Source organism: Acinonyx jubatus, chromosome E3 (assembly GCF_027475565.1).
Source record: "Acinonyx jubatus isolate Ajub_Pintada_27869175 chromosome E3, VMU_Ajub_asm_v1.0, whole genome shotgun sequence".
In the NCBI taxonomy this organism is placed as follows: Eukaryota; Metazoa; Chordata; class Mammalia; order Carnivora; family Felidae; genus Acinonyx; species Acinonyx jubatus.
In genome coordinates, this window is record NC_069398.1 from 31304807 (window position 1) to 31327910 (window position 23104).

The following is a 23104-nucleotide window of genomic DNA, read 5'->3' on the forward strand; positions in this document are numbered from 1 at the left end:
GCTCGAGCCTCCGCGTCTCTGCGGGCACAGGGCGGGCCCTGCCCTCGTAAGCGCGCGAGCACGCGTACACACGTGCGTGCCCTCCCACAGATGCGTGCGCGCACGTGCACGCACGCCCACACACGCACGCGCAGGCGTACGGACTGCGCGCTCGCGCACCGCGAGAACACGGAGCCTTCGGGCTCGAGCGGGGCCGGCGCGCACCTGATGGACTTCATCCACTCCTCCTTCTCCTCGGGGCTCGGGGCGGAGATCCGGTACACCACGTGGTTGCCCTCCACCACTCGGCCGTCCGCCTCCGTTTTGCAGGCCTTGATGACCTGGCCTTTGTGGCTCGGGTTGTAAAGCTCGAAACAGTTCTGGCGAGACAGACAGAGGGCCGTCAGCGCGCGAGGGGGGCCGCCGCCGGGCCGAGGCACCAAGGGCAGGGCCGCTTACCGGTTTGCGCGGGTCTTCCACCTCCCTGATGCTGAGGTTTTCCAGGGGGATGATTCCCCTGGGCTCCTTGTCCTACGAGAGAAGAGCGCACAGCCAGCCTCGCTCGGGGCGGCGGCGCAGGGGCCGGGGGCACGGAGGGCGGGCGGCCCGCCCGGTACTCACCGTCGTGTACTCGAAGTAGTAGAGGCAGTTGTCGGTCAGGATGAACCAGCGCCGCTTCCAGGTCTTCACCCGCCCTCCTAAAAGCGGAAGGAGCTCGTGAGCCAGGTCCCGGGGCGGGCACACGACCCGAGGCCTACAAATACCCATTTTCACAAATGCCATCAGGAGCCAGGCCTGGCCTTTAGTTTCCTTCCTGGTGAACCTGTTCGACACTCCGCCCAACGCTCGGCCACGTCCTGGCCAAGCCGTGCGGCCGGGGGCCCTGCAGGCCCCTCTCGGCCGGCTGGCGACAGGAGGGCGCGGCGTGCTGCTGGGGGCCCCGCATGCACCCCCACCGTGGCCCCCTGGGCCGCCTAGGTAACTCAAGTGCATTCCAAACCTGCTTTCGGGAAAAGTTAGTCATGATGAATGGGCTTAATTTCCCCCCATGGAAATGACAAGATGAAGTCAGTGCGGCTCCCCGGGGCCTGTCCAGGACGTAATCCCATTACCTCAGGGCTCTGGGTGGCCCTGGGATCCATCAACATCAATTACTCCTCGGTCCAGGGAATTATTAGATTGAATTAATCTCTTAACAAGATACGGGACGCATGTGAAGCGCGCGCGCACACACACACACACACACACACACACATCATCTATCTGCACCTACTCTCCTTTCACTATGGAAAAGGAAGTCATTTTTTACCCTTAAATATTTGGCATGAACTGGCTTCAATTTCTAGCCCTTACTTTTGACATGAAGTTTAAAAAACAACACCTGAGAGAAGACGACGCACGTGGTAACAGACTCAAGCAATCCAGGGGCACAAGAAGTGACCCTCCCTGCCTGGTCACTCCCCAAGGTGACAGCCAAGGTCTAGCTCACCACCTCTATCTGGGTGAGTGCCAAGAGGGCTGAGGGACACAGGCATGGAGACAGGACAAGGGGATCACGGGATGGGGGGCGCGGGGCGTGGAAGGACAGGAAAGGACACTTGCCAGCTCCCAGGTCCTCCTGGGGCTGAGGCAAGAGAGCGTCCTGGCCCTGGTGTGGGCAGAAACCCCGGCAGGCAAGACACCACCCGCTGTGCGGGGAGAGTCAGGGCCACTGGCCAGGCCCTCGGGAGACCCCTCTGGGGTCCCTCACCCCCTGCCTCACCAGTCAGACACCTGACCTCCTCCCGACGGCCTCAGGCAGGCTGGCTGCATGGGGCACGCCGGGCACAGTGGAGGAAGCCGCAGCCAAGCGGGGAAGGAAGGGCCAGCTGCTGCTCCCCCCAACCCCCGGCAGACACACCCCCCCGGCTCCACGCCCCCCCCTTGGGTCCCTGTCAGGAGGATCTGACCGTGTGCCGCACCCGGGCCCTTCCTTCAGGTCACACCGTGCTGGCCTGAGCCCCGACGCTCTCGCCAGCACCTGCCGTCCACTGAGCCTCAACGAACACATTGGTGGGAGAATCCTCCCAGGGGCTCCCCGTGCTGTCCATCTGTCCAGTGCCCCCTCTTCCCTGCGCTCCCGCCACTGGGTCGCTAGGTGGCGGCCTATGTGTTCTGCTCACCCTGAGGCCCTATCGGCGACCCCGTGACCCACCCCCCCTCCCCAGGAGAAGCGGCTTTGCCAGGAAGGCTTCTCAGCATTTTGCCCCTGGGCTCCTACCCTGCTGCTCCTGGGGTTCAGTGGCACGTCTTGGGGAGCCCGATCCTTAGTCCAGTTCTCCTGGCCAAGGGGCCTCCCAGCCCCATCCCAGGTACCCGTGCAGCACAGAGAGCAGGCTGGCGTCACACCCCTGGGCTCAGAGATTTGGCTGCAGGGAACAGACAGGCTCTGCTTCTGTGTTTCTGGCTGAGCTTCGGGAGACAGGGACACATACCACACCACGCACGCCTGCAGAAAGGAGCCTGGCTTCCCCACCCTGTGAACCTCCTCCTAGTTCCATGGCCATTCCCAGGCACACACACACGCACACCCTGCAACACACACTCCACGTGACAGTTCAGCTCTGATCTGCGTTCCTGTGTTTTCAACACAACCGCCTCGTTCTCAGAACTCGGTGACTATGAGGCACTTCGCTGATCCGTAAGCAACACTACAATGTTCCTATGCTCCCGCAAAACATCCAGGCCTTTCAAAAGTGCCACCTGCCCTAAGACTAAGCTTATGACGGGAAACAATGAAGTAAGGTCAGGCGGTGACCTCCGTCCCGATTTGCGTGGGTGCACGGAGCACACATTTCCTACGCCCGTGCTGTAGGCCTGTGGCCAAGCGCCTCCAGGTCCGGGCCTAGGGCTGCCCTGTGCTGGGTGGGGGCTCAGAGCCCAGCGCAGCAAGAGCACCCTGGCCAAACCAACGCATCTTCAGCATCGGCTTCCAGATTGACTGCTTTCTTGGCCCTCAGAGCCCAACACCAGCCACTGTCCCTGGTGGCCAGGCCAGCGTCAGAACTGCTGGGAGGCAGCCCACGGGTGGGACTGTGTGTAGGCCCCAGCGGCTCCGGGGACACCAGTCCCCTGCGAAGTCCACTGTCTGGCTGCAGCTCTGCCAACAGAGGGACCATCCGGGACGGGGAGGCAGCAGCGGGCTTGCTGTGCGTCTGGGGAGGGGGCTCCCGGGCAGTCTCTCGGCTGGCCGGCGGGTGACCAATCACCACTAGCTTAGTGACTGCGGGACCACCCCCTCTCACGCATGCGCACACGGCGGTGGAACGCGGAAGGAGCCCACTGCCCGGGGCTCCTCGGCACCCACTCACCACCCAGCTGGCTCTGTCCCCTAAGGGTGCTCTGGACACGGGTTCTGTGGCCCGATTAGATGAGTAGCCAGGACACAGGCTGGGGTGCAAGCCCTGGTGTGCCTTTATGCCCGTCGTTTTGTTCTGTCTTTAGAAGCAGGTCCGTCTCCCACGGGTGCTGAGGCCACACCAGCTGCCGGGCGGGCTTGTGCCGTCACTGCCCTTCGAGGGGCGTTCCCTGGCAACGCAGGGCCGGGAGGGGCCCGGGTGCTGCTGCGGGGGTTTTGGACACGTCCCTGCTCTGGCCTCCCCTGGGGGCCCCAGAACTGATATGACCAGAGAGTCAGATGCATCTCAAAGGGGGCTCAAGCCTTCAGGTCCACGGCTATGGCTCTGGGTTTCTAGGCCAAGGTCCAGAACTCTCCCAAACCTCAGCGCAGCCAGAGAAAAGTCAGAGCAAGACCCCAAATCCGAACGGCGGAGCCATGGCCTTCACAGGCCTTCACGCCTCTTTACCCTCCCCTTGATTAAAACCACAAAATCGCCGGACTTCTCTCAAGCCTGGTATCCTACAATGTGCTCTCAGAGTGCCCGGATGACGTACAGTTGTGACGTGTCACAGAAAGGCCAAGATCCCACCCCACCCCGCCCAGTGTAAAAATAAAACAAAAAAACCCTCCTGCCAATTTCTAAAATTGCCCAGAAAATATCAACGCTATTCTATTTCTGTGTCAATGGTTAGGAATCCTTTTGACCATCCCCAGGCCCTGTCCAGGGGTGGTGCAGACATGCGCTGTTTGGTTAGTATGAGAGGCACCCGGTGAGGCACGAAATTGGAGATGACCAGCAGGCTCGTGGCCGCTCGGGCCCTAAAGACACAGAGGGGCAAGCTCGTTCCCACGTGGCATTCCCCATGCGCTCCCGGGCGCAGAAAGGCTGGCATTCCGGCCACCCCAGGGCTGTGGGTGTCACATTCACTGCACCCTGCATGACGCTAACCCCAGCAAGTCCAAAGCCACATGGGTCAGATGAATGGCAGCCACAAATCAAAGCTTCACACAGACCAACGGGGGAGAGAGAACGAGAGAGGAGTGAGCAGCTAGGGGAGGGCAGGAAGCCACTGGGTACGTACCTCCTAACGCAGAACAAGCAGGGACAGCCCGTCACAGAACAGAAAGGTGGGAGCCACAGGCAGAAGGAAAACAAGAAGGCACATTTAAACCACGCATCAAAAATCAGCCACACCAAACCAAGAGAGAGGCACGCAGGTTCTCGCAGGAAATGCACCTGCATCTGGTGCAGAAAACTGCCTTGGGTGTATCTGGATGCTAACTGAGCAGTTTTCTGGGACGCTCGTGCAGCCCGGGCGTTATTCTCCGCCGTGGACACGGACAGGATGGCCTCGTGCGGACAGGGCGGGGCTCAAAGCGGCAGCCATCGAGTCTGGGGCGAGCGGCCGGCCGCCGCGGGCGGACTTGGCCCATCGGCCTTCGCCTTTAACGTTTCTGCCTTTGGTCGGGGGCCTTGGCTGCCGAGGGCTGGGGGCTCCGAGCGCGGGTCCCGCCCGCCGGCCGCCACTCACCCAGCTTCAGGAGCCAGCCCTCGCGGTCGGGGTTGAAGAACGTGTGCGTCAGGTCGTTGCCGTCGTCCTCCGGGATCTTAAACGGCTCGTTCTTGATGCTCTCGTACAGGTTCTGTGAGGAACACAGGCCACGGGGAGCTCAGGGATGCGGGCGGGGGAGAAAGGGCCCATCTGCACCATGTCCCCAAGGGTGGCAGGCACCGGGCTCGGTGGAGTGAGGGCCAGTGCGGGGCCCAGAAGCGGGGGGGGGGGGGGGGGGGGGGCTCACCCGCAGCAGCTCCTCTGGGAGGTCTCCTCCCTCGTTGATGCCGCGGTTCATGGTGACGAAGCGCTCGGCTGTGGGCTTGTCCCGCACGTTGTGGTTGTGGAGGCTGGTGTTGAGCATGATGATGGCGAAGGACAGCACGTAGCAGGTGTCTGAAAGAGGGCAGAGGGCGCAGGGGCGCTCAGCCGTCCGCCAGGCCAGCGGGGCCTGGGCAGAGGGCTCTGGTGGGGCGCTGGGACCCGGGCCTCACCGACCTGTGGACTGGAAGACGCCCGGGTTGCACAGGCAGTAGCGGGACGCGAACGCCTCCATCATGCGGTCGATTTTCTGAGCCTCACCCGGAAGTCGGAAGCTCCACAGGAACTGCCTGCAGGAGAAATGGACAGGAGGGGACGATGGCGTTTCCACGGTAAAGGCTGCTGGGTGCGGGGACACAGGACAGCAGGGCGGCCGGCAGAGGGACCTGGGGAGCTGGGGGCAGCCCGGCACCACTCACTACAGGGCCGGCTGGCGACCCCACCCGGAAGCCCCGGCTCTAGGCCTGCGACTGACCAGCTGGAGCCAGACCCGACGGAGCCTGTGTGGCCCTGGCTCAGTGCACAGCCATCGGAGCCCCAGTGGGGGGCACCGGAGAAGGAAACAGATGCTGTCGGTGCTGCAGAAGAGCGGAGTGTACGGGATGGTGCCTCAAGGGCACAACCAGAGGGATGGCCGGGCACTTCCACGGCAGTGGCCAGCGTGGCTCAGGGCCACGCAGGAGTGTCTGAGGGCCATCCTCCCCCACTCAGCCTGATACGCAGTGACACCTGGCTTTACCGGGACAAGACAGGGACCAGGGGGCCGCCTCTGATGGCTGAGCATCCACAGGTTTGCTGTCACACCTGGGGGGTGGGGGGCACGCACAGGGAAGGCACCCACGAGGCTGCTGATTTAGACCAAATGCAGCAAGAAGCGGGCCTGTACCCAGGTGGCACAGAGACTGAGCCGCAGAGCTTTCTGGGAAGAAAGTGCACACCTGACTGTCAAATACCAGGGGAGAGCACCGAAGAGCAAAGGGGCTGGGGCCAGAGTGCACACCGGCGGTCCCACCAGGGCAGGCACCAGCTGGGTCCGAGAGTGCCTGTCGCGGGCCTCTGTGCTGTGAGCACCCGGCCTCTGGCTGCAGCTGCCCCCCACCTTCTCGAGAACAGCCGATGCTCCAACACTTACCTTAAGGCTTGGACGAGGTTCAGATCAGCAAACTCATGGAGCTCGACAAACGCTTGAAGAACTTTAATGTTGAAATCGTCCCTGGGAAAGAAAGCAAATGCGGTCCGAGGCCACTGCACAGGATTTCAATCCTTTCAAAAGGAAGACATTTCCTACAGCAAATGTTTGTGGTTTTTCATGCCGCGTAACTCAAAGTTAGGATTGGCGTGACCGCACGTCTGGTCTCAGGCTTCGGGCAGAGGGGACTCGACAGGACATTAGTTTACATCACAGTCAGTGCGGCCAGGGTAGGGAGGCCGTCGGGACACCCCAGGCGGCTGCCACAGCCATGCCCAGGCCCTGCGGCAGCACAGGGCCCAAAGGGCAAGATGCACGTGGTCTCCTGAGTTTCCTGAGCAGTGGCCTCCGACAGTGTCCATGCTTCACAGGTGGGCTGAGGGGGCCCAGTACCGGGTCCGAAGCTGGGTCAGTTTGGAAGAGCTTTTAAAACCAACCTAAGCGTGAGAATAAAGGGCCTGAACTTTTACATAAACGTGAAAGAGGCCAACAACGTGCTTCGCTGGGACTGGGATTTCACTCCACACTGCTTCCCCAGGTTATGGTCACAAGGGACAGTAAGGACACCTCAGGCAGAGAAACGCTGTAGCTGCCACAGGGCGGTGTGGCCTCGGCAAGGCCGCAGCCACAAGTCAGGGGTCCGCCTTCCCCTCGGGGATGCCAGGCCAGCGCGCCATCAGTCAACCACAAGGAATGGCTGTGGCTCAGCGCCACCAGCAAAGGGAACCCCGGCAGCCACCCGCAGGGCTGCGCGGGGCACAGGCTCAGAGCACTTTACCCTCCTTTCCCTGACCTCAGCGGCCGGCCGGGGGGAAGCTGCTGAGGCCCTGGGGTCCTGCGCACACGGGGCACTGATGGAGTGCCCCAGGAAGCAGCGGGCTCACGGCCCATGAGCACCAGTGACAAAGCCCGGGGAGCAGGCCCAACACCACAGGGGTTGGCCAATGGCCTGATGAGATGGCACCAGGGCGCCAGAAAGGACACGGTCCCGGTGGGAGCACCCCAGGAATGGCAGCAGGCAGCCAGGTTAGAGCCACAAGGGTCTGCGTTAAAGGCAAACCCCCACCCACTGTCCCAACACCTGCCTCCTGGCAAGAGGACAGCCGGGTTATCACACGCCCCCAGGGAAGGAGCTGGGGGCCTCCAGACCCGAGGGCGGACCAGAGAGGGCAATCAAGCCCTACTCCAGCTGCCTATTTGTCCTCCCTCGAGGGGCGCTCCCGAGGCTCAGTCCTGGGTCTACTCTTCAGCTCCAGCCACACTCCCCATGGATTTAAACACCACCTCTGAGCCAGCCACGCTGGGGCTTGTCTCCTGCGGGCCCCTTCTCTGAACCTTCCACCTGGATGCCCCCCCCCCAGGCCCCCAAGGGGTCAACCGGCCCCAATGACCACGCCCACAGCTGCTGCTGGTCTCTGTTGATGGTGGCTCCACCGCCAGAACTTCCCGCCAGCTCCATCTCAAACCCAGCTCGACCTCAAACCCGGAACCTGAGCACTTCTCACCCCGACCCCACCACCGACCCCGCTCCCCCCAGCCTGGTGGGAGCCACTCCCTGCTGGCCCCACTGCTTCTGCTGTTGCTCACCCACCACTCAACAGTCTATTCCAGAGTGGTCGGCTCGAGTTGTGACTCAGACCATGTCCTTCCCTGTCCCCCCAGGAACGGACAGAGGGCGCCATCATCACCCTGAGAACCTCTGTCACCCTCCCCCTCCCTCTGTTCCAGCCACACGGCCCCAAACACACTAGGCAAGGCACGCTCCCACCCATGACCCTCTGCCTGTCCTGCTGGCCTCCAACACAACACTTGCCTGCAGAACACCCTCGTCCCCTCTCTGCCCTTGCACAAACATCATGTTGTCAATGACAGGACCCTGACCAGCCTATCACAACCGGCTACTAACACCCCTACCTCAGCTCACCCAAAGCCCTTATGCGCCTCTACTCCGCCCCATCACCTTCCAACAAAGGACAGAAACTGTTTTCCTATTTATTATGCTTATCACGTAATGCCTGTGTCGTTCTGGCAGATTACAGCTCCCCGAGTGGGCGAATCCTTTTTTTTTTTTTTTTTTTTAAACACAACCCATGGGCCTAAAACAGAGCCTGGCACGGACTCAGAACTTCGCGTTTTTTGGAACTCAAATCCTGCAGGCACTCAGTATTTGTAGACTACAGGAAATTGCCAGACTGCACTTCGCACAAGTTCCGCAGTTAATCTCACATGCCTGCCAGAGAGCGGCGGAGAGCTCAGACTCAGGCCCTCATGGAAGCTGAGATTCAAGGAGGTGCCACAATCCCTGGGTCACTCATCAGGTTTTGTGGTTTGGCTTTGTTTTTGTCCTTTTTAGCAGCTCCATTCAAACCTAATTCCCACTCCATACAACTGTCCAATTTCAAGGGTACCATTCGATGGTTTCAAGTGTATCTGTGCAACCATCACCACAATCCATTCCTGAATACTTTTAACACCCCAAAAAGAAACCCCAGCCCCTTCTCCTCGCCCTCTGCCAGCCCCAGGCAACCACTGGTCTGCTCTTTGTCTGCGTGAATTCACCTCTTCTGAGCGCTCCATATAAACGGAGGAACACAATACGTGGTCTTCGTGACTGGCTTCTTTTACGATCTTAGTGTGTTCGTCCAGATTGCGGCACGTATCAGGTCTCTGCTTCTCCTCGCTGCCACGTAATACCCCACTGTATGGACATACCACATCGTGTTCGTCCGTCAGCTGAGGGATATCTGAGTTGATGGATCTGAACGGTTTCCACTCTTTGGCTATCAAGAATTAGGTGGCTATGAACATTTGTGCACAAGCATTTGTGCACACATAGGTTTTTATTTCTCTTGGGTATAAACCCGGGTCACACGGCGACTTTAGTATTTTCAGGAAGTGCCACAGCCACTTTTTATCCAACTGGCAGCGTATGACTGATTTCTCCACATCCTTGGCAACATTTTTTTTTTTTAACGTATGTTCATTTTTGAGAGAGGGGCACAGCGCAAACAGGGGAGTGGCAGAGAGAAAGAGGGAGACACAGAATCTTAACGGTCTTTTAAAATTATTATTATAGACACCCCAGTAGATGTCAAGTAGTATCCCACTGTGGTTTTGATCTGCAGCTCCCTGACAGCTAATGATGTGACCATCCCATCGTGTGCTTATTAGCCATTCTCCTTATGACCTTATCATAAACTGATTTATGGATCCTCTTGGGAGAAACATCTATTCAGAGACTTTGCTCATTTTATAATTGTCTTTTTATTATTGAGTGGTTAAGACTTCTTCATATATTCTGGATAGAAGTCTTAATCGGATTTATACATGATTTATAAAAAAATTTCTCCCATTCTGTGGGCTGCCTCTTCACATTCTTGATGAGGTCCTATGAAGCACAAGAGTTTTCAAGTTTAATGATATCCATTTTATCTATATTTTTCTTTTGCTGTTTATGTTTTTGGAGTCACATCTAAGAAACTCTTGCCTAATCCAAAGTCACAAAAATTTACCCCTATGTTTTCCTCTAAGCGTTCTATAGTTTTCCTTCTTATGTGTAGGTCTTTGATCCATTTTAATTTTTGTGTACGGTGAGTGGTCCAGTAATATTCTTCCGCACGTGGACATCCAGCTGTATCAGACCATTGGTTGAAAAGACTATTGTTAGGATGCCTAGGTAGCTCAGTCATTTAAGCGCCCAACTTCGGCTCAGGTCATAATCTCGCAGTTTGTGGGTTCGAGCCCCGCGTAGGGCTCTGTGCTGACAGCTCAGAGCCTGGAAACTGCTTTGGATTCTGTGTCTCCCCCTCTCTCCATCCCTCCCACCCTCCCTCCCTCCCTCTCTAAAAACAAACATTAAAAAAAAAAAAGCCATTCTTTCCCCCGCTGAACCATCTTGACATCTTTATTGAAAATCCTTTAGACAGTAAATGTGAGGGTTTATTTCTAGGTTCTCAATTCTATTCCATGACCTATTAAGTCTCTCTTTATGCCAGTACCACCCCATCTTGATTACTGTAGCTTCAGTCTGTCAAAAAATGTGAGTTCTGCAACTTTGTTCTTCTTTTTCATGATTGTGGCTACTTTCGTTCCCATGAATGTCTACGTTAATTTTGGGATGAGTCTGTCAACTTCTACAAAGAAATTAGCTGGGTTTTTATAGGGAATGAGTTAAATCTATAGATCAATGTAGGTAGTATTGTCCTCTTTACAATACTAAGTCTTCCTATCCATGAACATGGGTTATCTTTCTTTCCATCTATGCAGGCCTTTTCATTTTTTTTCAATGTTTCGTAGTTCACAGTAAAAATTTTGTACTATGTTAAATTTATTCCTAAGTGTTTTATTCTGTTTAATATTATTACAAAATGAAGCTGTTTTCTTAATGTCTCTTCCAAATTTGTTCATTGCTACCATTTACAACTACAATTGAATTTGACATACTGGTCTTGTAACCTGCAGCCGTACTGAACTTGTTAGTTCTAGTGTTTTTAGTGATTCCTCAGGATTTTCTACACAGTGATTATGTCCTCTGCAAGCAAAGTTTTATTTCTTACTTTCCAAACTAGATGCTTTTTAATTTCTTTTTCCTGCCTAACTAGAACTGACAGTACCATGTTGAAGAGAAGTGGTGAGAGCAGTCAACCTTATCTTGTTCTTGCTCTAAGGAGAAAGCATGACGTGAACTTGGGGGTGTCACAGGTGCCCAACATCATGTCGAGGAAGTTCCTTTCTTCTCCTGGTTTGTTGAATGCTTTTGTCACGAGTCAGTGAATGCGGTCATATGCCTCTCCAGCATCTATTGGGATGATCATGTGGGTTTTGTGCTTTATTGTACTGATACAGTATATTACTTTGACTTTTGTATGCTGCACTAACCTTGCATTCATGGGGATGAAAGTACAGCTATATGGTCATTTTTATATATTGCTGGATTTGATTAACTAATATTTACTTGAGGGTTTTTGCCCTAACAGTCATAGGAGACACTGCTATCTAGGTTGTAGATACTCCTCTGTAGGAGAGACAGAGAGAAACAGAGCACAAGCAAGGTAGGGGCAGAGAGAGAGGGAGACACAGAATCCAAAGCAGGCTCCAGGCTCTGAGCTGTCAGCACAGAGCCTGACACAGGGCTCGAACCCACAAACCGTGAGATCATGACCTGAGCCAAAGTCGGATGCTTAACCAATGGAGCCAGCCAGATGCCCCCGTAGGTTTTTTTAAACTGTGGCCTCACAGAATGAGTTGGGAAGTGTTCTGCTTTCCGCCTTTGATCGTTTCAAAAAGCTAGAAACAGAAACCACCCTGGTTGAGCAACCAGTGGGCTTTTGTTTAAAAATGCTCATTTGGTCCTTGACCAGAACCTGCTTTTGCATATTTGGGGGCTGTGCTGCCTGAGACTTCTGCCCTCGGCTCTGCTAAGCAGATCAAAGAGACCTTTAAGTGGAGAAGGCTGGGAACGTAGATCTGACCAGCTGCTCACCATTTAAAAAATTAACTTCCTACCTTCATTCATACCCGCAAGGAACAGGGGTAGGAAAACCACCAGGAAATCTGGTGCATTTCTGGACCAAACACGAAAAGAAGACGAAGATGCCTTCTGAGGTTCAGAGAAGAGGCAGCGCCGTCTTCAGTTCTGCTGTGGCTCCCTGAGCGAAGTTCCAGAGAGCACAGACCCCCACCTGGCTCCCGAACAGGCACCCCTCTCCCCTCTCAGGGCAGAGGAGAGGACCGGATGGGACTGAGCAAACCATTCCTGGGGAGCAGCACGTGTGCCCCCAGGCTCACAGGCAACTGAGACAGACCCTGATGTGGAGGGTGGACCCAGGTCAGGCTGCTCCTTCTCCTTCAACTTACCTCTCACCCAGATAGTCCCCGATCACGGTCTTATTTAGGCCTTCTCCTTTATACAGGAACTGGGCCACGTCCTCTGGGGAGCTCTGCAGCAGGTCATTCTCTATTAGAAACTGAATTCCCTGAAGAACATAAGGAAGGAAGCTCTCGTTAGGAGGGTCGCCCAGACTCCTTTGCAAAGACAGAAAGATATCTAGAGTGATGATCTCACCGGCTGGGCCAGGCAAAAATAACAGCACGCTCGGATTCTCACTCACACCCCATAGGACATTGTGTCCACCAGAGAAAAGCAAGTTCATTCCTCCTGGAAACTTAACAGGCTAAAAGGCAAATAAACAGGTTGCTGGACAAACCGTTACAAGGAAGTTCTTAGAGATTTTAAAGGCAGAGGTAATAACAGCACTGAATTTCCCAAGCTCAGAAGAACAAATCTGCCGTGTGTGCACAAGAGGAACGCGTTGTACGTGGTCAGCCAAGCCAGGCCCTCCAAGGCTCCCCTTTTTCCTTGCCTTTCCTCACTAAATAATCACTTTCCCAGCCTCCCTTGTAACTAGAAGTGACCTTGTGACCTTGTAACTAGAACTGACAGATCTGGTCAGAAAGCAGTCTGCAGGGAGGACCTGGGGATGGTGGTGCCTTCTTGATAAAAAGGGGCTCACAAGCAGACACCGCTCCTTCTTCCTCCTTCCTGCCACGAATGCAGATGTGATGGCCGGAACCGTCACGGCCACCGGACGAAGGGAAAGGCCCGGACCAACACAGGGCCTGGGTCCTGACACTTGGGAGCCACTTGTCACACTGCAGCCACCTCTGCTGTGTGAGCAAACAGTGCGCTGTGCAAGCTGTGTTTACAAGACTTTCTGTCGGCTGTGGCTGAATGTGTTCACTGATCCCTGGGCCACCGAGTCTAAGCCACTGAAAATTCATGCCCGCTTGAAGGCCTTAAAGGGCACAGGTGACGACGTCTAAGTGAAAGACTGCAGAGGGGCTGCTCTGCCCAAATTAGCCTTGCTCATCCCGGAGAAGTCCTGATAAAACTGAATTAGTTGTGCTCATCCTGGAAAAGTTCTAATAATACTGAAATTTTACCTCGGACACAGCTTCTGAGCTGATTTCGAGATCCATGCCGGCAAAGCTCTTAAGGGAATTCTCTCATCTCTTTGCTACAGATTCGGAGGTGATTTTCCAGATGAAACTCTCAGTGCCTGGGACCTGGGCTCCCTCACACCACATGGTCCATGCTGAGCTGTCAGCACGGTGTCAGACACGGGGCTCGAAACCACAAATGCCAAGATCATGACCTGAGTCGAAGTCTGGTGCTTAACCAACTGGGCCACCTAGACGCCCCACCACATGGTCCATCTGAAGTCTTAGTTTTTCAAACACGTGAATGTCCACAGCAGCCTTATTTAGAATTACCCAAAACTGGCAACAACCCAACATCCAATCAGTGAGGAGAGAGAAACCTATTCTGGTAGATTCCATATGATGGAACACTACACAGCAGTGAGACAGAACAAACGCACTACATGGAATAATCTGACAGGCGTGATACGGAGTAGAAGGACGACAAAGAGAGGACCTTAATGCCATTTACATCAAGTTCAAGACAAGCAACACTGCTCTGTGGGGACAGAGTGGAATTCACTCACCAAGAGGAGACACAGACAGACACTCCTAATGCCCCCCAACCACATCTTGCTCTGGGTCACACGAGAATTTTAATTTGTAAGAATTCGTCAAGCTGTGCACTCAAACTTTGCGCACCATATGCTGTTCTTCAGAAAATAAAAAAGTTTACCAAAAACTCAGTGTGTCTGACTATCCTAAATTAACTCTCATCTATTTCTGGTGGGAGCTGAAGCGAGCACAGACCCCCTGGGTACCGTCTCCTGAGCAAGAAGACATGCACATACCGTAACAAAGCATTCCAGTCCCAAGTGTGCACCTGTCCTACCAGGTCCCCAGAAAACAAGCTATGGGACGAAAGTGATGACGCTGGTATCTCATTGCCCCAAGTGCCATCTGAACCCAGCACCCAAGGTGAGGCAGGTACGGCAGCGTGGTAGATGGGAGGGGAGCTCTGGGAGGCAGGGTAGAGGTCTACTGTCTGACCTAACGTCCTTGGCAAAGAGGTCAGAGGCCACAGCTGCCCTGGTCTGCCTCTCTGGACTCCATGTCCCAAGGACTCACAGACTGGCTGTGGGTGCAACTGGTAGATCCCACACCCCCCCAAACTGCAAGAACAGGGGCAGAGAGCATCCAAAGGAGCCCAAGATCCTGGGACCAAGGGACCGGCACAAACAGATGTCTGGAGCGACATCCCTGGCCTAGTGTTTCATGACCACTGTGGCTGTGACGGTGGCCAGGGTGGTGGCCCGTGGTTCTGAAACCACAAGCTGCAGGCTGTTTTGCAGCCAGTTCCCCATGGCCACCTCCCTTCTGCCCGTGCTACTGTGCCTCACAACCTTGGTGGGGCCATGGCTCTGAGAGGGTCCTGTATCCGTCCAGCCCCGCACTCTCTTCAGCCTCCCAGCAGCCCCCAGAGTCCGTAGGCCCAGCAATTTCTGCAGTCGCAAGGTCCCGGGCACTCCATCAGTCTATGCTGGTGGGCCTGGTGATAAGCTCTCCAGAGCTGCTCATGACCTGCCCTACAATTCCAGCACTAGGAAGGTCCTCAGGGAGGAGCCTCAAAAACTGGGATCTGAGAAGAGCAAGTAGGTTCGGAACAAGGTAATCCTGTCTGCACTTCAAGGGTACAGAAGGCGCCAGAGGAGCCCCAAGTCAAGCTCCAGCTCCCTCTGCAAGAGGCACCGGAAAACACGGAGACAATGGGGGCAAACCCAGGCCAGCGACTAGTAAGAGAAAATGGAGCAAAAGCTTGAGTCAAAGAGAGCATTTATTCAGGAGAAACCAGACCCAGAGGCAGAGGAGGAAGACACAGAAGCCGTCCTCGTACAAGGCAGGGGAGGCATCACCATCCATGTGACGTGGACGCTGAGACTACAACGATGGGTCCACAAGCCGGGGGACCACCAAGGACCACTGGCAGCCACCACAGGCTGGGAGGGAGGCACAGAGCAGACCCTCCATCAGAGCTTCTGAAAGGAACCAACCTGCCCACACCCGGATCTCACACTTCTGGCCTCTGGGACTGTGAGACACCGCATTTCTATTGTTTTAAGCCACCAAGTCTGTGGCCATTTATTCTAGCAGCCAGGACCCGAATACAGTAGACCAATACTAATAAATGTCCCAGTATTATTAGATAATATGAATGTTTCAAAATACTATTTAGAAAATCAAACAGTAGAATCTACTGAAGGCGGGGGGGGGGGGGGACCATTCAACCCATTACACCTACCCCATCTCTCCCTATTTCCTTATTTTCAACCTGGGCACTTTCTGCTCTCAATGTGTGTCTCAATCAGAACATGCCTGGACTTTATTGTTGTTTTCCTTTTAACCTAATGTGAAGGTGCTTGTAAGAGGTCACGAGGCCAAATCAAACTTCTGGGGCTTATGGATTTGATACACTCGTTCCTGAGCCTTCACTTATGCTGTGTATTTGTGATGTCTTTTCAGCCTTCTGTTGAATTCAAGTTTTCTGTATTCAAATTTTCCGAATAATTCAGAAATCCTACCTTATCCCTGTTTTTGGCAGTTCCTCTTAAAATTTTACTTTAAACTCATATTCAGCTGTGAACATCTAGAACACCTTGGCCAGCGTTTACTTCCCTCCTTCCCTTCTCCCTTGCTACGTATATACAGTTGACCCTCGAACAATGCAGGGGTTAGGAGCTCCAACACTCCACAGAGTCAAAAGTCTGCATAAATCTTTTTTAAAAAAGATTTTTAGGGGCACCTGGGTGGCTCAGTCGGTTAAGCTGCTGACTTCGGCTCAGGTCATGATCTCACAGTTCATGGGTTCGAGCCCTGTGTCGGACTCTGTGCTGACAGCTCGGAGCCTGGAGCCTGCTTCCGATTCTGTGTGTGTGTGTCTCTCTCTCTGCCCTTCCCCTGCTCATGATCTGTCTCTCTCCCTCTCTCTCAAAAAATTAAATAAACATTTAAAAAAATTAAAAAGATTTTTTTAAACATTTATTTTTGAGAGAGAGAGACAGAGAGTGAGCTGGGGAAGGGCAGAGAGAGAGAGGGAGACACAGAATCGGAAGCAGGCTCCAGGCTCTGAGCTGTCAGCACAGAGCCCGACGCACAGCTCAAACTCACGAGCCGTGAGATCATGACCTGAACCGAAGGTGGATGCTTAACTGAGCCGCCCAGGCGCCCCTGCAAGTAACTTTTAAATTAAAAAAAAATTGTACTGCTTATTTTTTGAGAGAGAGAAAAAATGTGCATGGGGGAGGGGCAAAGAGAGAGGGAGACAGAGAACCCGAAGTAGGCTCCACACTGTCCATGCAAAGCCCAACACGGGGCTCAAACCCATGAACCGTGAGATCATGACCTGAGCTGAAGTCGGATACTCAACTGACTGAACGAACCAGGAGGCCCGTAACTTTGGACTCCCCGAAAACCCAACTACTAAAAGCCTACTGTTGACCAGAAACCTTACCGATAACATAAGCAGTCAATTAACCCATTTTATACCTTATATACATTATGTACTATATTCCTACAATAGTATCACAAGGTTACGACATCGTAACAGTCTTAGCATAGTTAGCTGGAGAAAAGAAAATGTCACTGAGAAATTCATGGGGAGAAAATACATTCACAGGGCTGAACTGTACGTACTGAAAACAAAAATCCAGGTGTTAACTGGACCCTTGCACTCAAACCCGTGCTGTTCAAGGGTGAACCGTATGGAGATAATCTAGGCCTTTGGTTTGAAAATACTCCTTCACCAATCTCTCACTTAGACTTAACTGAACGTTTGCTGGCTTCTCTGCGTCTGTTCCGCTTGGTCCTGCAGCTGCTCTTGGATTCGTGTTTTTTTCCAGGTGCACTGCTCCCAGAAGGTCCTTGCGGTTACTTTCATGAGTCCTTGCGTATCTGAAGTGTCCTCACTGGTCTCCTCATGGGCAACAGTCTTGATACACGGAATTCTAGGTTTTAAGTCCCGCCTCCTCCCTGCTGTCTTTTATCCAGTGTTGCTGTTGTGATTCCTTTCTTCTTAATCTGGTCTTTCGTCCCTGGAAAGCCAGTGATTTTCTCTTTATCCACAAGTTTCCTGGCATTTTACTTGACATTTCTATGTACAAGTTTTTTAAACCTTTATCCTGCTTGGCCTACAGTGAGCCCTTTAAATTTGAGGGTTTTATCTTAATCTAGTTCAGAAATATTCCAGTATTTCTTTGAAATACATCCTCCACTCTGGCTTCTGTTCTCTCCTCCTGGGACTTCCGCTCGATGAAAGCGGGGCTGCCCGACATGCTCCCCAATCTTGCGGACCTGCCCAGAGCTCCGGAGAGAACCACGTAGCGCCACAGCCCAGCCTGCCCGTGGCCCCATCCCTGCTCCGTGCCACAGGTTTCTAAGGGTGTCATTCTTCACTCAACAGTCAGCTGAGTGTCCGACTTTGGCTCAGGTCACGATCTCATGGTTCGGGGGTTTGAGCCCCATGTCAGGCTTTGTGGAGATGGCGGAGATCTTTTCCACAACTCCGTTTTTGCACTGAGGACAAGCAACACGCTATCATCTCTGATGCGATGTATAATACACAAAACTGCCCTACTTTTAACATTCCATGTTGGTTCTGTTCCTGGAGTTTCACATCTCTCTCACGAGGTCAAGCAGCTTGTACATTTGGTGATTCCTGGTTGCGCGTTCACCTTTGTACCGAAGGTTCTCCGGTGGCCAAACCAAACGCCATTGGTTTCCGGAGTGGGTGACGGGCCCAGGGGGCTGCTCAGAAACTGGTCTCTGGGAGTGGGGGTTTCTCCTCCTCGGTGAGGCCAGATGAGAAGAGACGCCTGCTCTCCCACCTGGGGGCACATGTCACCGCCTGGCGCAAATGCAGCCAGGGCAAACAGTCTGGACGTCCCCTCTATGGTCCCAGGACCCACCCCTGCCGCCCAAGGGAGCCGAACCCGACACGGCTCTCCTTTCCCAGAGCAATTTTTCCTGAGTATACTTTGGACTACTGTTCATCTTTTGTCTTTCTGGGTTCCCTCAACTTCTAGTCCACTGGGTGAACTCGTGCTTGTTATAGATTTATACGTTATATTTTTAAAGGCATCTCTAGGAAACTGCGAATAAAAGAGAGAGGCTGGCGAATGTCTCCAGCTTCCTTGACTGAATCAACTTCTCCTCTTACCGAATGTGTGTGTGTCCCAAAAATTCCAATCTTGAAGCTTTAACCCCCCCCCCCCCCCCCAGTGATGGTGTCATGAAGTGGGGCCTCTGGGAGGCAATTAGAGTTAGATGACGTCATCTGAGCAGGGCTCCGACCTGATGGAACTGGTGCCCTTGTAAGAAGAGACACCAGGGAGCTCTCTCCCGCGTTTTCTCCACCATGTGAGGACACAGTGAGGAGGCGGCCGTCTGAAGTCAGGAGAAGAGCTCTCACCAGAACCTGGCCGCGCTGGCATCCTGATCCGATTTCCAACATCCAGACTGTGAAAATGTCTATCGCGTAAGCCACCAGTCTACGGTATTTGGTTATGGCGGCCTAAGCCGACTCAGTGGACTCAGGGAAGTGCTATAATCATCTACCAAACCAGGGAACTTTGATAATTTTTCCCCGCAAAAGACCACATATAGACTAAATTTGCCATCTGCCTTTACTGAGCAACATAATAAGTTGTTGGACAGAACCCATGATGAATATTTTAAAAATCCTTCAGGTGAAGAGGTATGTACACAAAATGAAGCCTGTAGAGCAACTCGCCACAGCCAAAGCAAAGCAGGTGAGCACCCCTCCGTGGACGTGGACAGATCCACACGGCTGACCAGGGCTCTGGGACCTCCCAGCTGGGCTCAGGGCTACCTACAAACCAACCCCAGAGTCCTGCAGGAGCTAAGAGCAGTGGTTATGGGCCTGAGTCTCAAGTGGATTCCTTGCTCAAGACACTAGGCAAGTCTCAGTGGCTCTGTGCCTCACTTTCCCCAACTGTGAAACAGGAATTAAAAATGGAACCTACCCCATAAGGTTAAGTATACTAATTCAGTGCTGTGCTAGACAGTTCCTGACACGTGGCAAGTTCAATCTACGTCTGCCCTTATTACTGTAACTCTGATTCCCGGTACACGTAGAACAAGGACACAGGCAAGAACCTGACAGAACTCCAGAGTGGCAGCAGCACTAAAAAAATAAGCATATTTGGGGCGCCTGGGTGGCTCAGTTGGTTAAGCGTCGGACTTCAGCTCAGGTCATGGTCTCGCAGTCCGTGAGTTTGAGCCCCGCGTCAGGCTCTGTGCTGACAGCTTGGAGCCTGGAGGCTCCTTCGGATTCTGTGTCTACCCACCCCCCCTTCTCTACCCTCCCCCACTCGTGCTCTGTCTCTGTCTCAAAAATAAATAAACATTAAATAAATTAATTAATTAAATAAACAAGCGTATTTGCGAGCGCCTGGGTGGCCTGTCAGTTAAGGGTCCAACTCTTGATTTCAGCTCAGGTCATGATCTCATGGTTCCTGAGTTCGAGCGCCTCATCAGGCTCCACGCTGACAGTGCAGAGGCTGCTTGGGATTCTTGCTTTCTCAAAATAAACAAACTTAAAAAAATAATAATAAGTGTATTTGTGTGTCCTTTGTGCAGAGGACCTGAATTCATCCATGAACGTATTGGCATGCTATCATGTGCTATAACTTAGAACAAGTGATGTATCTCTCAAGATGTTTCCACTGCTTACCAAATCTGATTAAGTCAACTCTGTAAACCCAACTAACTCCTAAGGGAAAAAACAAAACTGCTTCTAACTCCAAACCTCAAGTCATTATCAAATTCACAAAATCATTCCCACTGACAATTTCATTTCACCCTCAGAGACAAGCAGCTTTGTGTTGAAGGTTTCATCTTCTTCAGGCGTTTTCCTAGAAAATCCAACTTGAGGAAACACCAGGTAGTGGCTTAAACCAGGAGAGTTCCTCAGTCTCAGGCAGACATCTTCTCTCTCGAAGGTGAATGGAAGGAATCAAGTCCTCTGAGGTGAACGATTGAACACCCACCCCCCTCTCCAGACCCAACACACCAGCTGCAGTCCTGCCCACTGGCTGACCAAGCACCCCCCCACCCCCACCCCGGGCTTCAGGCTGTACGTCAGCAGGAAGACCCCCACCTCTCAGCCTGGCCCCAGTGAGGCCCACACACGCTGGCCACTCCCAGGAGGCCTGTCCTCACCCTGAGCCTCACGCGCAAAGAAAGGTCTTTGGGCCCAGACACCAGGTCAATGGGCACTTTTGCTTCCCCCCAACTCACTAGCAGCCCCTTCGTGATAAAAATTTAACATCACTCAGTATTTTTATGAGGGTATGACCACCTTTGTCCAGAAAGAGAGAACCATTAAAATGGATAAATCGCTCAATCTCTTGCAGGCCAGAAAACCAGAATGTCTGCTTACCTTTTTGGGATCCATGTTGAATTTCTTCCTCCCCATAGCTATCTGCTTGTTCCTCTGGGTAGTTTTGCTACACATTTGAGACAGTTGAGAAATCATCAGCTGACGTTTGCACCAAGTGCAAAAGGGAACACAATCTCCTCTGGTACTTCCGCTGCAGAAAACCACCCAGACGCCCCCAGCCCTCCATCTGCCCACTCCGCCCACCCCCCACCTCCGTATCTCCCCCCCCCACCCCCCCCCACCCCGCCCATCGCAGAAGCGGCACACAAGGCTGCTGGGCTCTTTTCTACATTTGATTACTTTTTCAGAAAAAGCTAATAATGACTAAGAAACAGCAACTTAAGGAAAGCATAGTTCCCTTCTGTACAGAAAGGCTGCTTCTTTGGAGGTTAATGTGGAAGGGCCTGTGCTTCCCCGGGAAGGGAAAGGAGAGAAGGACCCCAACTCCTCTGCGGAAAGGAGGAAGGGGTGAGGGGAAGAGAGCAGAGCAATCAACCACCTCACAAGGGCTGCCCCACTTCAGGATCCCAACTTTACAGCCCCTGCTGTGGCCCTGCCCTGGAGGCTGTGGCCCCGCCCTGGAGGCTGTAATCTCTGCCCCTGCTGTATATGTGGCCCTGCCCCTGGGGTGGTCACCGCAGCTGGAAACCAAGAAAAGAGGTTGGCTACTGGGCAGTGTGACACCAACTGTTTACCTCTCTTCCACTGAAGTTAGATTGTCAATCTCCGTCATAACTTCAGCAATTTCGTATTTCAGCCTCTGCGAAAACAGAAGAAAGAAATTGGAGGGCAGGGGTCTTTACCTTCCCCTCTTAGACTCAGAGAAATCTTAGCCTTCGGACACAAGCTGCCCCGAGGCCCCATCCAGACATCCCAGGTCTGGAAACATCAGTACTTTCTATCCATGCAGAGAGAGAGCCTCTGGGCGGGTACAGCCCCAGCTCTGGAGAAAACACACTATCGTCCATCCGCTCATCAAGGACAAGCAGGGAGGGGTCACCCAGGCAGATTCTAGAGTATCTGTGTGCAAAATCCAGAAGCGACACTGGGGAGGACATCACAGGTGTGGCAAGACACAAGAGCAAAGGGAAGTGGTGAGTCCTCAGCTCACTCCCTACAGCTCTTCAACTCCTCCCCCGGCCCCGGGGCCGCCTCAGCTCTTGCGAAGGGGAGGGAGAAGGTGCAGCTTAAACGTGCAGAGACCAGTATCAGGTCCCTAACTGCCAGTCGCAGGGTGGTGTCCACCACTCTGCCCGACACAGAGCACCATGGACAGAGCCCAGGAGGTGACAGCAGAAATCACCTGTGGCACTTGGATACGTCAAGAACAGCAGAGGGGACAGGCTCCCCTGTCCCTCCATGTGGCTCTGCCACTTACTGGCTGAGAGGCCGCTGGCAGCCCTCTTAACCTCTCTGGGCCTCAATGTTCTCAACTCAAAAATGAGGTCATTAGGGGTGCTCAGGTGGTTCAGCCGATTAAGTGTCCGACTCTTGATTTTGGCTCAGGTCACGATCTCGTGATCTCACAGTTTGTGAGTGTGAGCCCCACATCAGGATTCACACTAACAGCACAGAGCCTGCTTGGGATTCCCTTTTCCCCTCTCTCTTTCTCTGCCCCTCCTCCACTCGCTGTCTCTTAAAAATAAACTTAAAAACATTTTTTTAATTAGGTCATTAGAGCTACATAAGGTTCCACAGGCACTACCATTATTCATGTCCAAATAGGACCATGAACCTGAAGATACATTCTTATTCCTCAACCAAAGCACCCATTCTGGGATACGGTGATTTTTACAAGAAAGAAGGGGAACCTTAAGGTACATTCTTATTCCTCAACCAAGCACCCATTCTGGGATATGGTGATTTTTACAAGAAGGAAGGGTAACCTTGCAAGATACAGTTCCACAGATTATCTTCCAAATACAGAGAAATTTTTATTTGGAATACCACTCTTTTCTTCACCAAGGAAGTTCAGACTTCAGACACGGGCTCCTAGGAAGGAGCTGCTATGTGGACCCGGCTTACTCTTGCAGCAAGTGGCCTGTGAGGCCACATTTATTTTGGCATCACCAAGATTAAGAAGCTTCTCCGAGAAGGGCCCTGTGTCTGAGTACCTTCCTCGAGGAAGCCCCAAGTGGAAGCAGCCCTGGCCTCCCGGATCATTTCTGCCACGGCCCCAGACGCTCTGAGGCTGAGGCTACGGTCTGGCCCCTCTGCTCCTCCTGCAGGGCCCGCTCTCCCTGTGCTCCGAGCACACACACGTGGCAAGTATTGTGTCTGCCCACGTCTTGTCGCCCTGCTGCCACCAG

General features: G+C 53.4%; 2 protein-coding genes across 6 annotated transcripts in view; both read right to left on the reverse strand.

Moving 5' to 3' along the window:
* Window positions 1-23104, reverse strand: part of CYTH3 (cytohesin 3) — a 106118-nt gene that overhangs the window by 3994 nt on the left and 79020 nt on the right. For all 5 annotated transcript variants that reach the window (XM_027042258.2, XM_053212908.1, XM_053212906.1 and 2 more), the window contains 10 exons: window positions 21491-21555; window positions 20796-20862; window positions 12278-12396; window positions 6365-6445; window positions 5410-5522; window positions 5159-5307; window positions 4891-5002; window positions 601-677; window positions 439-510; window positions 205-359 (listed from right to left, as the gene is read on the reverse strand). In XM_027042258.2, the coding sequence (XP_026898059.2) occupies window positions 205-359; window positions 439-510; window positions 601-677; window positions 4891-5002; window positions 5159-5307; window positions 5410-5522; window positions 6365-6445; window positions 12278-12396; window positions 20796-20862; window positions 21491-21555 (1010 nt within the window). The remainder of the gene's footprint in view (window positions 1-204; window positions 360-438; window positions 511-600; window positions 678-4890; window positions 5003-5158; window positions 5308-5409; window positions 5523-6364; window positions 6446-12277; window positions 12397-20795; window positions 20863-21490; window positions 21556-23104) is intronic.
* LOC128310989 (uncharacterized) overlaps window positions 21537-23104 on the reverse strand; it is a 154902-nt gene continuing 153334 nt past the window's right edge. The window contains exon 6 of the mRNA XM_053212911.1: window positions 21537-21555. The gene's annotated coding sequence lies outside the window, so the exon portion shown is untranslated. The remainder of the gene's footprint in view (window positions 21556-23104) is intronic.